The sequence below is a fragment of the Pinus tabuliformis genome, chromosome 7, assembly GCF_031772625.1.
Source record: "Pinus tabuliformis cultivar Carrire ecotype Pingquan chromosome 7, CPIR1, whole genome shotgun sequence".
Taxonomy (NCBI): domain Eukaryota; kingdom Viridiplantae; phylum Streptophyta; class Pinopsida; order Pinales; family Pinaceae; genus Pinus; species Pinus tabuliformis.
The window spans coordinates 359,697,822-359,714,474 of NC_142293.1; the positions used below are offsets into that span (position 1 = coordinate 359,697,822).

General features: G+C 40.0%; 1 protein-coding gene across 1 annotated transcript; it reads left to right on the forward strand.

The window, feature by feature from the left end:
* Positions 1-14,948: 14,948 nt before the first annotated feature.
* On the forward strand, positions 14,949-15,875 carry LOC149247436 (Ribosomal protein L17 family protein). Its single transcript, XM_089458213.1, has 2 exons — positions 14,949-15,248; positions 15,346-15,875. Exons 1-2 carry the CDS (start codon positions 15,032-15,034, stop codon positions 15,750-15,752), a joined length of 624 nt encoding a protein of 207 aa, XP_089314339.1. The 5' UTR covers positions 14,949-15,031; the 3' UTR covers positions 15,753-15,875.
* Positions 15,876-16,653: the final 778 nt, after the last annotated feature.

A 16,653-nucleotide genomic window follows, 5' to 3' on the forward strand; every position in this document is an offset into this window, starting at 1 on the left:
CAGTGCGAATGTGTGCTGCTATCTTCTTAGAAACCGCACACATCACATTTTTCTTTGTTAAAAAATCGGTCAATGTGCGCAGGCCCGATAAGGGCGACCTGCACACATCGAGGGCAATTTTCGTTTTGAACACCCTCCCCAAAAAATTCAAAAACTATGGTGAAATGATAAATAAAAGACATGAAAATGAAGATCTCGGAGAGATAATCTACTTGAAAAAGACGACTCACGATTTCGTCCAACGGTTTGCCCGGAATCCGCCTCTGAAGTTTCTGGTGAAAATGACCTCTATCACTCTCAAAAGGTTAAAAACACAAATGGTAAAAACTTTTTTACTTTTTGGGTTTTTTATAAGTTTTTTAGGCCTATTTAAATATTATTTTTTGCCTATTGATCTTTTTAAATCCAAATTTATGATGTTTTTCACTTTATTTTATAGCAGAGATAATTATTTTGAGTTTAAATGTGCAGGTTACAAGTTATTTACGGAAACGAAACATTTTGGTGTTGAGTATATTTTTATCACTTTTTCGAACTCGTTAAAGCTTACAAAAAAGCAAACCGTGGAGTTCTCTTTACGCCCTTTTTAGACTCCTTAAAAATGAAAAGATCACTGAGCACTTGATTGTTCGAACTCGTAAAAGTAAATGAACAACTATCTATTCAATATAAGTTTACACCTTTTACGGACTGAACTAGACTATTTACGAAAAAGGTATACGTTGACTAATCATGGTCAATAGAGTTCTCTCCTGCATTATTTTAACTTTTTCCAAGATTGAGAGACTAAATTTACGAAAAAGGACAATGTGGAGTTTGCTTATGTTTTTCTCCCGACTCCCTAAAATTGAAAAGCATCAAGCATCGTTTTCTTTGGGCTCGTTAAAATTTACGTTGAAAGAATTGAACGAGTTTTCTTTTCATGTCTTTTCAAACTCTTTAAATATGAAAACGATATTGAGTTACCCCTTCACTGGACTCGTCAAATTTAAATAGGGCAGGACTCGTTAAGCATGACGAGACCGAACCATTCATTTTTAGGGTTCGTTAAAAATACTTCGAAGGACTCAGCTGAAGGATGAGCTTATAAGAAAAAGCATATTTTATCCTCCTCAAGCTTGTAAAAAAATAAAGAGGTACTTGCCAGTAATGGCGGGGGAAAAGTGAGAAAGAATCTATGTTTTGTATTTGTAAAAGGAAGTATGTCGCTCTTAAACATGACGCTCCGTCACTTTCGTGTTTGGGTTGGGAAATCCATTTGTCTCCTAATTGACCATACCTCATTGAAAGTCTTCAGTTGGTTTGCATTTTTTTTTATTCAAATGATGCCAAGTCATCATGTCGTGTCTCTGATATGTTCAAGAGAAGTCCAACCTCAGTCAAATTACTTTTCCAGTCATAGCCTTCAAATGCATCGACCATTCCTGAGTCAGCCTTGGATTAGTCCAAACCATTGTTCTTCAAAACTTGACAAGTGTTTTGTGTCATAGGCCCTCCTACGACAGGTCACTTCATATAGACTTTAGCTCATTATCTAGGAAGTTGATCTAAAAACCTTAAGTACCTTGAGGCCTGCATGCCTTAATGGTAGGTTCTCGCCTTCGATGACGGGTTCCCATCATTTGCCTTCGATCGAATGATTCTATGAGTGTTCGACATCATCACATCTATTCACACTTCATATATTGTATGAGAAGTACCTTGAAAGCCATTGTCATTATTGGTGGTTTCTCTCGCACTTGTTAACGGTTCACATCATTGACCGATAATCGAGTGGTTTCTACCATGTTTGACTATGATACATTTACTCGCATGACTAGATTCGTACTACGAATTGAGAGCTGGAGATCAAGACCCTGGATCTAGTTTCATCCATCTAGGTTGCATGGAGTTATTAAATATTCATGATTGTAAATATAGATCCATTGATGGCTGCATCCATACTATGTCTTCTATTGACATGGATCTTCAAATGTATTTCCGTACTGTTCCTTAAGACGTTTATGTTCTGAGTATGGGAATGCCTAAGTCAACGATGATATTATATATTACGTTGTAACATTTGTTTAATTGTTTTAGGTCTTCGACTAGTCTCTAACCCAAACCTTGGCATGATAAATCACTTCAGTCATCATATATCACTTCTGACTTTGCACTTTAGGGGGTAATCAATTTGTTATGTGGACTTATCCCTCTTGCGGACAAGAGCTATCTCCCTAGACTTCAAAGAAACCTAGTAACAAACAACTAGGAATTGCTACCTTTCTCTAGATTATGATTGACTGAAATCAATATAATGATAGAGGCCACTTACTGTTTAAACAAAATGATTGATGAAGTCCCCTTCAAATCTTTCGTTCATCTGCTCCTTGATTCTTTAGAGATCCTCCCATCACTCACCATAGCTTCTCCATGACATCCTGAAGGAGATATGCATAGACAAAAACAAACAAGAGATTAAAGCATCCAATATATAATCATAAGAGATAAATGGACTAATTAACCAATCATGTATCATAAACTGATCAATATGCAATCACAATCTATGTAGGTGATCAAAGAATCCTACAAATCATATCAACAAAGATGTAATTGAGAAAGAACAATTGCCTTTATATCAATAAAATGGAGAATAACCTTACAACCATGTAGCCTTGATGTTGCAAGTCCCTTCGCACAATATCCAACCCTCTCCTTGAATGAATAGCCTTCCAACCTTATTCGTGTAGTATAAGCCTACTTCCAACAATAATTAGGGGAATTTTGAGGTTAAATGGACCTCCTAAGAAAAATGTACAACCAAAATAAACTTTATAAGAACCAATAGGATTGAAGATGATGATGTCAACCATGGGGGATGATTCACCATTTTTTGAGTAGAACAGTAAAAAGATCAAAAAATAATAAAATAATAAAACTACTTTTTCAACTCGTATTTTCAACTTATCTCCCTAAGGTTTTACTCAAATTTCAAGTGGGAGTACTCATTGGATGCAAAATTTAATTCCTTATCCAAGGAGTACCCACGTTGCATGCTTTTGATGGACCTTGTTATACGAAAAATGAGAAATACATGGAAACATGTGATTGCAATCACGTTTTTCATGTATTTCTCATTTTTCGTGTAGTAGGGTCCATCAAAAATATTCAACATGGGTACTCCTTGGATGGGGAATCAAATTTTGCATCCAATGAGTGTTTTCGCTCAAAATTTGAGTAAACCCATAGGGAGATAAGTTGAAAATACGAGTTGAAAAAATAGTTTTTTCTTTTTTCCCTCTAAAATTTGATGATGTAATCTAATCTTATTTTATTATTTCCACTATTATTTTATAATTTCCTTAGGAGGCCCATTCTAGACCTCAAAATTCCCCGAATGCCTCCTCAATCCTCAGGTCTGGGTTAGCTTTATAGGCCAAGAGTGGGAAGTTTGGGATCCATTTTCCAAGGGATGAGATCCATTGATGGTGGGATATGGATTCCACAAAGAGAGGGAGTTGCTCCATGATGAGAGGGATCAAAACTAAATAGGAAACCATTTGAAGCTTGTTAGTTGGGATAGATGCTACCAACAATCCTTCTAGACTTTATTTTTTGTCATGTTCACAGGTCACAGTGTAAGACAATGTGTACTCATGTGCAATGTTGTCATTTTCTGCAAAATGTGTTTTCAATTGTTAAAAGAGGGAAAAAGAGCAGAGAGGTTTGCAACCATATTCCAAGCCACAAAAGCACTCAAAGCTAAATAAGACCTCCTCCAATGGATTATGCTTGGAATTAACTTTCCAAAGACATATAGAATTCCTCAAATGGACCCTAGAATCAGAAGTTATAACAAATCAGAGTTGCCCTTGAAGACTGAAAGCCAAGGAGAAAATGCCTTAAGAGGAAATCCTGCAGATAGGAAATCGGAGGTCCCCACAGTCTGCAAACAACCATTATAAAGAAAATGCCAGGAAAAAGACCCAACAGTTTAAAATGTCGGGGAGTGCCTCATAAAATGTGACAAAGGAAATCAACGCAAAACCAGGGGTAGGCAGGCCTTTTCTCTCTCCTCCAAGGGACCATGTGGCGGAGTATTATTAGATTCAGTAAGGACACAGTGGTGCTGACGTTACCATGACATGGCAGTACGAAGGACACGTGGCATGTTGATATGGAATTTTCAAGGTCCTATGGGAGCATATCCTAGTGACACATGTCAACCCTCAAGAAGTGACATGTGGCACCGATGACGTCATCAATGAGTAATCGACGATCGGGGGTAGCAACGCATTATGCATCACAAGGAATTCGCTAATAGAGAACCTCCAACTGAGGGGCTTCGATATAGGGGTTGGCCCACGATCACATAAAGGGCCAAAGAACCAGGGGCTAAGCATGAAGGGTGATCAACGATCGCAAGTTATGGAGGTCACACCAATGGCACGAATAAAAAATCGTCGGTGTGCCAATTGCAACAGTCTAAGCGAGTGCAATCGGCGATCAACGTTTGCAATGTTGTAAGGGTTGTCTAATGTAAAGGTCAAAGATTTCGCCAATATGTGAGATTTTGTTTAACAAAGGAATGAGTCTCCCGGACATGCGTCCAAAGGCCCTAGTGCTCGAGGACTAAGCGCCTGGTCATAGCCCACGATCATATGAAGGAAAATGGGCTAAAGTGGATCAAAATGCGCCATTCTATGAGGTCTTTTAATACAAAAGTCCTGAGGTAATAACTGCCCGATAATGGAATACAGGGCTTTAAAGACACAGTGGGTCGAAAACTGAGACATTTAAGAAGGACATGGAGCATTCAGAAGTCGACATGGGTTGACCCTGTAAAGCCCCTTGTGACAAGAAAATAGGGTCAACATAGACAGGGTAAATGAACTCGACTGTACCACGCCCAAGCCTGTGGTGAGTAAATGAATGTATGGAAGCTCAGGAGGACTTGATGATTCAACATGGAGCTCCATGCAGAGGGAAGACGAAGTACTGCCCAAATGACCTCTGTTGTTGCACTGTGGCATGAAACTCACAGTCGAACCACTCTCAGCTCTGGAGAACGAGCGATTCAAGTAGTAAAGGCAGAAGCAACTGAACCAGCCAAGTACCAGAGAAGGAAGATCATGACAAATCAATTACCCGATCAAAGGCGATCCTAGGAATGGGCATGAAGATATTTTGTTAGTGTCTTCATCTAATTGTTGACTTGTTTTGTTATCATGTACTGTGTCGCAATTTAATGAAATAGTTAATCTTTTGTAGTCATTTTTGGGCCACAACGCCATCCTAGGCCGAGATAGATAGTCGATCTAACAGCCGAGGCTTGAATGATATATTTTGTTGTAATATTGTTCAATGCTCCCCTCTCCAGATAAATAGTGGGAAGCAACACTTCACAAAGGTTCATAATTTTTGGAAAGAAACTCTTGTGAGGATCCTTTTCTTGTTTCACAAAGGCAGTGATATGAAGATTGATGTATGCACTCTCTCACAGGATTAATACAAGACTTGTGGTGATTCCAACTGATTGGATTGCAGTATGTTTTTCTCCCTTAGTGTTTTCATATATGTTTGATATTCTCCTCAGATTGCATGTACGTAGTAGCTAGATATATTCCCATTGTATGCAGATTCATTTAAATCAAGCCATTGATAAAGAATGCCTGTATTGAAATGGTAATAAGGTCTTTAAAAGGCGCTCCATGCATCTTAGCATTTCATAAGCCTTTCATTACTCCCGCTTCTCTCTAAATCCATAGATATAGAATTCTTAAAGTCTAAGCTCTGTTTTGATGGATTTACTCTCTATTGTCTTCTACCATTACATCTCCCTTAACAATTGATTTGCTGCAAGCTTTCAATCTGCTTTGGCCACCACTTATTGAGGATTACTCCCTGTGAATTTCTGTGCATATGCTATTTCTTACATTGTGCTTTCATGAACAGTTCTGAATCAACCTCATTTAAATTACTTGTGACAAAATTATTAGTGCTACAAGTCCTAAAGATAAATCTGATAGCACTATTTAAGATGTCCTATGCACTGGTCTATAATCAACCCAGAGGTTGTCTCTAGGAGGCTTTTCATATCCCTTGAAGCATTGCTGCTACATGTGCTAGAATTAGCCACAACACGCAGCTCTTAATGGACTCCTTTGCGTATGCACAGAAATTGACTAGGGAACTACGCAAGAAGCCAAAAACAAGGTTTTGTACCATTGGATCCAAGAATTCCACTTTCTTTGGGATAATTTGGATTCTAACTTTACAGGGGAATGCTTTGGGACACATTTGTGGATAGCAAAAGATCCAAACTGATGGTCATTTGCCTAGTGTGACAAAATGACGTGTAACAATTGAAGATGATTTGCATAACCTTATTGAAGTGTTAGAAGAAGATATTGTCAATCTTAATTACAACACAGGGAGTGGGGATAGCGAAATGGCTTATGTTAATAAAATACTTTAACTTTGACATATGTCATCATCACATTATAAAAGAGCATTATGCAAAGAACTCTTGTTACCTCAATTCAAATTCAACAACACCCTGCCACAACAATTAAATTTTGGTTCTCTTATTAGAGTGGAGATCCATATAAATATTCTTCCTTGTGTGATTCGAATGGGTGCAAAGAAGTTTTGAATGTAGATTGTTGAGAGTGCACAAAGAAGCTTTGCTTTGATGGTAGAGCTTAAGTGAGAACTTACCACTTAGCCCTTGATGTTGGATAAGTTTTAAGTCATTATCATTGATACATTTTATCCCGTTAATTATTTAGAAGGAGTAATACTTACAATTTAACTTGGTACTATTTTTAGAAAACAAGGAAGTATTTATCACCTTCTCAACTTGATGATATATATATTGATTGACATAACATACTTGAAAGTTAACACCAAACTAGGCATGAAAGCACATTCCTATATATCAATCAATACACACATGACATATGATCAATATACATCAAATACTGTAATCAATTTTATATCGATCCGTGCATCATAACATGGTTTTCATCCATGTTATGGACAGGTTGTGAAGGGAATCAAATTTATGTCATTAGAAAAGAAGATGCCTTGTGAGCGAATCATTATCCATGTATAATCACATCATGTGGATCAACATATCATTTGATAGATATATGCTACCATGAGAGATGATTGTGAGAATTACTCAACCACACCTTAGAGCCATCATTCTTACCATTCTACCCACTACCAAATTCTAATTTGAGCTCTACAATACAAGACGCGGCAATGCAATGATTGAATCCTCCATCTAGTAATCTCAAATTTACATTTCTTGGCGGGGGAAAGAAGTACCGAGTGACAATAGCCACATGAACCACTATGATCCTATTTGTTCATCCTATTTGTCCATGATTTACAGTTTCTTTCCATATCTACTCTATCCTAAACTAAATTTGCATTCAAGCCACATCAACGTCATGTAACTGAATCTTTCGTCAACGATCTCATATACTAACTAGGTGCGTTTCAAGTTCAACGACACTTATGAGAAGAGCTTTTAATCCAAGTCAATCTTCTTTAATTAGCATCTATATTATTTGGTCTTAGAATAATTAAATTGTAGACACAATCAATAACGAAGTATTACCAATCTCATCAAAAAAAGAACTATAGAACTGAATATAAAAATAATATTACTCATAAAATGAGATGTTGAACAATAATTAAATAATATATAAATAATTTTAATGAGAAAAAAAATACACAATGTCCATGCTTAATTTATCACAAATATAGGCAATAAATAAACTATTTAAAAAATGCATTAATTCAATATATTCTCCTAATTATATCTTAAAGTTCATGTATTCTAATAAATATGTATTACCAAAATTAATGTTATACTTAGATGATAAACAATAATATATATATATATATATATATATATTTACAAAGTCGGCTGCTGTTTATATTCAAAAAAGATAGGGGAGACTAAGCTCCATTGTTACAGGGCAGTGTAGATGAGAAGCAGAGCAGGGGAGGACAACATTGAGAACAAAATCCCTTTTGCTTCCGTCATTCTTAACTATATGAAAAACTGAGCTAGTATAGACTCGAACAAACTGAAATAACAAAAGACAGTATTTGCAATTCATGCTTAATCAATGCTTATGTGGTGGATTTGACGTGCTGTGGATTCTTCAGGGTTGCCTTCAACATCTCTATTTCTTGCATTTGCTGAGCTGGTACTTGGAGCATTATTTTTTTCCAGAATATACTTCAGAATATCCACAGACTCTTTGACATGGTTGCACCTGTTTGAGAGGTCATTGAACTGTCCTTGGAGTGAAGACACTCTGTGATGGAAGAGATTGAGGTTGGCCTCATGTTTCTCCTTATTAATTTGAGCCTAAGTGTCAATTTTGGTATCCAAGATCTTCTGCTATGCGCGGACTTGCTCCAGCTCTGCTTGGAGATCAGCACAATGGAAGCAATCTTCGCTTCTTACCATGCTTTAAGAGCACTTTGTTGAACTTGAGTGTAGCACAAGCCTGTAAAAGCGCAGCTCCAATGGGCAGAGATATGGGATAGAGAGGTCGCAGGGGGCTTTAAAAAGCAAAGGGACGGAAGATTGGGATGAAGAATGATGAGGGAGATGCGAACACATAGAAGGGGAATGCAAGAGCGGAAGAGGGAAGAGGGAGGAGTGATTCAGATCGAGGGGGCCCATGATTAAATACAAGTGCTTGGCTAGAGAATCGAGGAGGTATGCAAATGCATTCACATGAAAATTGAGAGATAGTTCACGGGAATGGTATGAAGACAGCAAGACCACTTGTGAGAAAAGACGGAGGCTGAGTATTTGGGTTGAATTAAGAGATTTTATGACATTGATATCCTCTGCAATAGATTCGGAGGAGATTTTAGGTGACCCGTGAGCTAAATCAATCATGAGAATAATAAAAATGTCAACGAGGAGGGATCCGATGGAACTGGACACCTCTGCAGATAATCTGTGAGGTGATTTATTTCTGATTATGGCAGAAAACATTGTGACTCAGAGGCGTTACAACGAAGAATGCCAATAGGGTGGAAGCAGGTTCTGTTTGCACGCGTATCTGCCTCCTTGTTGAGAGTGCGGAGTACATGATAAAATCGAGCTTCTTTCATCTGATGGGCAAGTGCTTGGAATCTACTGATTGATTGTTGTAGGATCACATTGGAGGCGCTTCGCTTGTGCACCATCAGGCTGATGATAATAGTCGAGTCTCCAATGATCGTTGTTGTGTGTATGCCAAGTTTTTGAAGCTGGAGGAGACCTTGGTAGAGGGCAAGAACTTCAGCCCTATTATTGGATAGATTGCCTAGTCCCCATTCATACGCAGTTATGATGTCTCCATTGGTGTTACAGATGATTTCTCCAGCCCCGACCATTCCTGGGTTAGATTTAGAGGCACCATCAAAGAAAAGATAATGGGTGTTGCAATTCTTGAGCCATAAAGAAAACTCCTCATCTTTCATTCTAATTTTCCAACTGTAGCTAGAGTTGTTGCTGTTGTTGGTGTTACTCCTGTTGTGGGCGTTGTTGTTTTTGTCCAGCAAATACCCTATGAAGTTCCTTTCTTCCACATAGAGATCGGTTGTGTCAAGTTTCCCTTGACTTTTAGCAGACATTGCTTCCAATGTGAGACTCCATGCCTTATTGTATAACTTCTTGATGCTGGTTTCTTTGTCCTTGAAGACCATGCGATTTCGAGCTAGCCATATGTTCCACAAGAGAGAGCATGGTAAAGAATTCCATACTCTACGTGCAACGTTGTTTTTCTTATGCTGCCAAGGGTAGTTTCTTTTCCATAGTTGCAGGGCTTCAGCAACAGAGCTGTTGGTACCCCAAGGTAGGTTGATGTTTCAGAAAGCTTCTCTCCAACAGGCTATGGCAAAGGGGCAATCTATGAATAGATGCTGAATGGTTTCTTCAGCTGCTTGACAATTTGGACAACGAGATGGGCCAATTACCCCATGTTTTTTTAGATTCTCAGAGGTGAGGACTTTCCCTTTTAGGAGGACCCAAATAAAGAATTTTATTTTTGGGAGGGTCTCCGTTTTCCAAGCTATTTTCCACTGCGTCCAAATGGGCATGGGGTGTTCATTGCTGCAGATCTGTTGGTAAGCGGCTTTGACTGTGTAGTTGGAGCCTGAGGGGTCCCAACGAAAGCCATCATCACTGTTGCGTTTGATGGGGGCAATGCCATGAAGATGGGTTTGAAGATTGGTGAGGCTTGCTTCCATTTCAATGGGTATATTTGGGAAGGTCCATCCTTTCCAAATCTGAGACTAGGCGTCCCACTGAGATATCTGATCCAAATTATGAATCCCCATGCTGTTAAGAAAGGATAAGATCTGCTGAGTACCAGGTCTGCTGCTAATGGTTTGCTGGCCCATTATCTTGTCTGCTCCAATTCTAATATTACTGCCACCCTTGGGAACCTTGGAAATGTTTTGTGCAAGGAGGGGGATTGCTTTCTTACACAGCCCCCAAATTTTAGAACAAGATCTGCTAGGGATCTCATGATCCAAGAGTTGCTGCCTTGGGGAATTGAGATATTTGGTTTCTAACACTTTTTTCCACCAAGCAGGCTTGCCATTAATGAGCCTCCACACAATCTTGCCACCAAAGGCCAGATTTAGGAGTTTTGGTGATCTAATTCCAAGCCCTCCTTGCTCCTAAGATTGAATAACCTATTTCCAGTTTAGAAGGTTATATTTCTTTCTTTCATTCCCCCCCTTGCCAAAGAAAGTGACAGAGGATGGCCTCCACTTTGTGATGAAAACTAGCTGGGGCTTGCAGGAGCGAGAATTGATATAAGGGTAAGGAGGAGAGACCTGATTTTAGAAGAATTAGGCGCCCTGCTGGGTTAAGCCAAGAGGTGCCCCATTGCTGCAATTTCCTTTTCATTTTGTCAATAATAGTGTCCCAGACTACAAATTTCAGATTGCTAGCACTCACTGGCATGCCCAGGTAAGAAAAGTGCCCCCAATCCAACTTGTAAGGGATCCAAAAGTGTTGCAATGTTGTGCAGAGTTTGAGCATAAGTGTTCCAGCCATAGATGCAGCTCTTGAGGTAGTTGACCAAACCTCCAGAGTAGCTCATATATTTATCTAGGAGGGATTTGAATCAGCGAGCTATGATGTTGGAGGCTCCTCCCATTAACAGTGTATCGTCAACAAATTGGGAACGGTTTATGTTCTTGACTCCATTTCCAAATTTGATCCTAGTAATAAGTCCCATGCGACGATTGTAGTCCAAGGCCCTGCTGAAGGATTCAGCCATCAAGATGAAAAGGTAAGGAGAGAGGGGACAACCTTGTCTTAGACCTCGGGAAGATTGGAAGGAAGGCCCTAGTCTACCATTAATGAGAGGGGAGATCCAGGGGCCAGTAATGCATGCTTTGACAAGGTCAATGAAGGGCACGACAAATCCCAATTTGTCCAAAACAACAAATAAAAAGGAGTGCCTAACTCGATCGAAGGCATTGGCTAAGTCAAGTTTTAGGATGAAGCCTTTTTCATTTCTAGTTTGGCTGGAATGAATGGCCTCTTGGACTAGAAGGATGGAGTCAGATATTTGTCTGTTGGCCAAGAAACCTCCTTGGTTTTCAGAAATGAGAGAGGGAAGGAGAGGTTTGAGGCACGAAGCAAGGATTTTGGTCAAGATTTTATAAGAAGAGTTGCACAAAGAAATGGGCCAGAAACGAGAGAAGGATGAGGGTCTATTCTCTTTGGGAATAAGGGCAAGATGAGTGGCATTAGTGTATCCTCCGATTTTGCACTTGCGCTGAGCCCATCTTATCATTTTGACAAGGTCTTTTTTGATAGTTCCCCAATAAGTTCTGTAAAAACAAATGGGGAAACCATCTAGCCCAGGGGCTTTGTCTGGCTGGAGCATCCAGATGGCATTTTGAATTTCATCCTCTTCAATTTCTTTGATTAAGCTTACATTGATTTCCTCACTGATTCCCGTGGGCAAGTGCTGAAAAATATTTGAGTAGTCTTTTGTTGCTTTTGTCTCAGTTAGGAGGACGTTGTAATAGTCTAAGGCAATCTTCTTAATAACGTCTTGAGCAGTTTGGAGATGGCCTTCCTCGTCAGTGATGGAGGTGACATTATTCCTAATTTTCCTGACTATGCCCTGCTTGTGGAAGAAGGCAAAATTTTGATCCCCTCCTTGCAACCAAAGCTGTCTCGATTTTATTCTCCATTTTTGTTCTTCATCTCTATTGGCACGATAAAGCTTGAAATAGAGATCGCCTTCTAATGCTCTGTATTCTTGGGAGAGTCCTTGTTCCTCTATTTTGCTGTGGACCCTTTCTAATTCGCTTTTTATTTCAGCTTTGGCCTTCTCCGGTTCTTTGTAATAATTCTTTGCCCTCCTTTAAGGTACATTTGGTCCTCTTCAACTTGCTTTCCCAAATGAATCTCGACGATCCTTCTATGTGTTGACTCCATGTGAGTTTGACAATCTGATCTGCGGTGGGAATGCTGCTCTAAAGTGACCTGAATTTAAACGGAATGGGCCCCAATGAGTCGTGGGCCTCAAGGACTAGGACTGTAGGATAATGATCAGATGTCGAATAGGGAAGGACAATAGTGTACGCAGTGGAGTAAGCGGAAAGAAGAGAGACATTTATCATAATCTTGTCTAGTCGCTCCATAATGTTATCTTTGCCCAATCTACGGTTGTTCCAAGTGAATCTGCGGTTTTTTGGAACAACATCAACTAAATCATGTTCCTGCATGATAATTTCCACCTTTGTTATGTGGGGATCATGGGTAAAAATACCTCCTCTCTTCTCATTGGAGTGGAGTATGAGATTGAGATCTCTGCCAAGAATAATATTACTATTATCTTCATCATCTACGTTTGTTTTCAGAGAAGCCCAACATTGCTCTTTATCTCTGAAGTGATTTGGTGCATAGAAAGTGACTTTAATCCAATACTGACTGATTGTATTGGATATGCATGTCCAAGTACTTTGGTTCCAGATGGTGGTGATTCCGCTGGAGGCGCCCCTTGATTCACAAATGTAACCTTCATACTGCTTGAGCTAATCAATGATTCCTTTCATTTCTTGATGTCCTTGTTTTGTTTCTTGAAGCATTAAGATTCCTGGTTTCTCATGAGCTATCAGGTCTTTCAGGGCAACAATTTTAGAGGGGTGCCCTAGTCCCCTGCTATTCCAGGATAGGACCTTCATCATTGAGTATGGGGTATACAGAGAGTTGCTCGCCCTCCCTGCTCCTTGTGTGCTACTTCTTTGCTATTTTGCCCCAGAATGTAGGTTTCTATGGGGTTTTGTGTACCCATGGCTATGTCTTTTTGGGCATTTTCATCCCTCTGCTGCTTTATGGATTTTCTACCTGGTCCTTGTTTTTTATGCGTTTCCAGATTTACACCGTGCTCTTTGGAGGAGCTCCTGGTTGTGCGGGTAAGGGGAGGGTCATGAGATGAAGAGGGAGAAGTTTGCAAAAGGGGATGGGGATGGGGGGGGTCATTTTCAGGGAGGGAAAGGGCATCAAAGGGGTTAGATGATTCCAAAGGAGTCTCAGAGTGAGGAGCAGTGGCAGAAATGTTAAGGAGAGGATCCAGGGAGGAGGTGGAGGGGGAGCTGAGTGAATAATCTTGGGAGGAGTAGCTTCAGGGTTTGCCTTAGGAATGGAGGCAGTCTTTTTTTTTTTTTTTTTACAGTTTCCCATTGCTCATCTTGTGTAGCGTTTTCAACATCAACTAACTTAGAGCAACGGTTGGCAAAATGGCCATATTCGTGACATACCTTGCATTTAAACGGGATCTGTTCGTAGTCCAGCTGCTGGATGTGAGTTTAGTCATCCACTTTGAGCTTGATAGCTTCCGGAAGACCCTTGTTGAGATCAACTTCAACACAGATGCGCGCACAAGCTTGCATATTGTCCTTTGGCTCGCTGCGATCAATAAACTTCCCAACAGCATTACTGATGGCTCGAACCGATTCATCTCCCCAACAATGGAGAGGGAGATGAGGAAGTCGGACCCAGACCGGGACTGCACTAGGGACATCAAGTTCGGGATCGAAGTCCGGAGTCCATTTGTTTAGATACAATCCTCTGGAATCCATGAAATACGGTCTATTCCTGAAGATTAGATCCTTGTCTTCTCTTGATTCAAAGTGGAAGGTGAAGTATCCTTTCCCACAGAAGCGAATAGAGATTTTGCCGCTTATTTTGTCAGCCTAGTTCCGCTCGATCCACCTTTGTACTGTCTTCGGGGAGGGCCATAGGCCAGTGAATTGCCCGATGAGGCCTCGTTCTACTAGAGAAAGAGCCGCCATACGAGGAAGGGCAGGAGGAAGAACTACTTCTTGCAATCCATCCAACTTCTTTACAAATTTTGAAATTGCAGGACGAGGACGCTGGGGCGGAAGGGATTTTACCAGGGTGGAGAAGGCCATTTGGGTAGCTGCCGCCTCCGGGGTTGCATCCGGAGGGGCCATGGCAAACAGGAGCACTGAAGGCCGCTAGCGAAGGAGGACGTAGGCTCAGAGCAGAGCGGCGCGACCTAGTTCTTGGAATCGTTCATGGTAAATATCTTGATATCTTTTAACAATAAAATAATTATCAATAAAAAATAATATTATAAATTTCTACAATTCATCTCAACTTAATTAATATACATTCATTTAAATTCAATTAATATTTAAACTGAATATTATACACTGGTTTAAATATAAATTCACAGCTGTTTAAATTTAAAAGTAAACTATGGTTAAAACGTCCAACGTTCCAAATAGACACTCTGTCCATAGTCATCAACAAAAATAAACTTTCATAAAAAAAAAATATTTTTACATCTTCATGTTTCTTATGTAATTTCATATTGATTGTAGATAAGGAAAGAAAAAACGAAAGCAAAAGCTTTTAAGCAAGTTCCATATATAGATGTATAGTTTTAGTCAATAGGAGTTATAGACGTCGTAGATAAACGTTGTAGATAAGAAAAAAAAATAATCAGAAGCAGAGGGTGGAGGTGTGGCCATGGCTATGGCTTCTTGTTGGACAATGTCTTCGCTCCAAGCAGCGCTGCCTTCATTCAATGGACCATCGTTATCTCTTCCAATTACAGCAACCAAAATTTCCGTCACTCAAACCCAACGTAGTGTCTCCCGTGGGTTCCCTCTTCGACCACAGTTTTCACTCTCAATGCGCCCATTCGCAGGCTTAACATTCCGTAATCCTCTGCAACTCAGAACAGGTAAAAATCCTTTGTGGGTTTTTTTTTCTGTTTTTTTCAAGTTTCTCCAGTTCCTGATAAGTCCTTATCTAACGAAGAGTTCAATTTCTCTTTCCAGAATCAGAGGTCTCTGGGTTCTCTGGATTCATCCAAAATGTGTCGAAGTGGTTCGCCATGAGGCACGGCTGCCGCGTACCAAAGCTCAACAGGCCTCCGGACCAGAGGCGCGCTCTGCTTCGTGGCCTCACCACACAGCTTCTCAGGCATGGGCGGATCAAGACTACGAGGGCCAGGGCCAGCGCTATAAGGAAACATATCGACAAGATGATCACATTGGCCAAGGGAGGAAAATTGCACCAGCGGAGACAGGCATTGGGCTTCATATATGATAAACAATTAGTGCATGCATTGTTCGCAGAGGTACAGGAGAGGTACGGTGAAAGAAATGGCGGGTATACCAGAATTATCAGGACATTGCCCAGACGAGGTGATAATGCACCCATGGCGTTCATTGAGCTTGTCTAGTTATCAAAGGGCTTGTAAACGCCATGTGGGTTTGACACAAAATATTTGTTTTCTGTATAATGTTTTATGGATAATGCATTGGAGATCTTATTTTTTGATAACACGTGCTTAATTGTAGTTTAAGTGCTGCCATTCATCTTGGTTTTGATGTCTTTTAGTCCATTATGTCTAGTTCGTTGTTTTACACGTTAGTTTAATGACCTTGGTTCAACTATTCAATTGGGTAGGGATAATACTAGTACAGATCCATCTAAACCCAATTATGATATGCAGCTCGATGTTGTTGCATATTTTGAATTTCAATATTTGATGACTGGACCATTCATGTGAAATTGAGATGTGCAAACCTCAAAGTGGGTATCCCAGCAGGTACCAATGCTCTGTTATATACAAAGGCCATTGGACACAAATGCAAACTGTTGATGGACTCTCTACTCCACCTAGGCTGTGCAGCACCTCACTTCTCTTAGGCATCAATGCTCTGTTATATGCAAAGGTCGTTGGACACAAATGCAAAGTGTTGATAGACCCTCTGCTCCACCTAGGCTGTGCAACACCTCACTTCTCTTGATGCAAATATAGTATTCTTACCATGTGAACACAAACCCATCTAAACCCTGGTATGATATGTAGCTCAATATTGTTTCATAAATTTCAGCGTTTAATATGTAGTTCATTTATGTGAAGTTGAGATATGTAGCCCTTAAGTGGGTAAGCATCCTGATAGGTTTAGATGGGTCTGTGTTATTGTGCATTTATATGTTTAGATAAGTCTGTGCTAGTCTGCGAGAGTGTGCATTTCCAAGTTTAGATGGGTCTATGTTATGGCCTGTATTGAATTCACCCGATGTTCCATCTAGTTTCAATGCACTGTAAAAGTGTTGATGGATCCCATCCCTCC

Bases quoted from the DNA above. Each gene is read 5' to 3' on its own strand.
- LOC149247436 (XM_089458213.1), top strand. From the start codon at position 15,032: ATGGCTATGGCTTCTTGTTGGACAATGTCTTCGCTCCAAGCAGCGCTG. The intron at 15,249-15,345 runs GTAAAAATCCTT...TTCTCTTTCCAG, and splicing joins TCCTCTGCAACTCAGAACAG to AATCAGAGGTCTCTGGGTTC.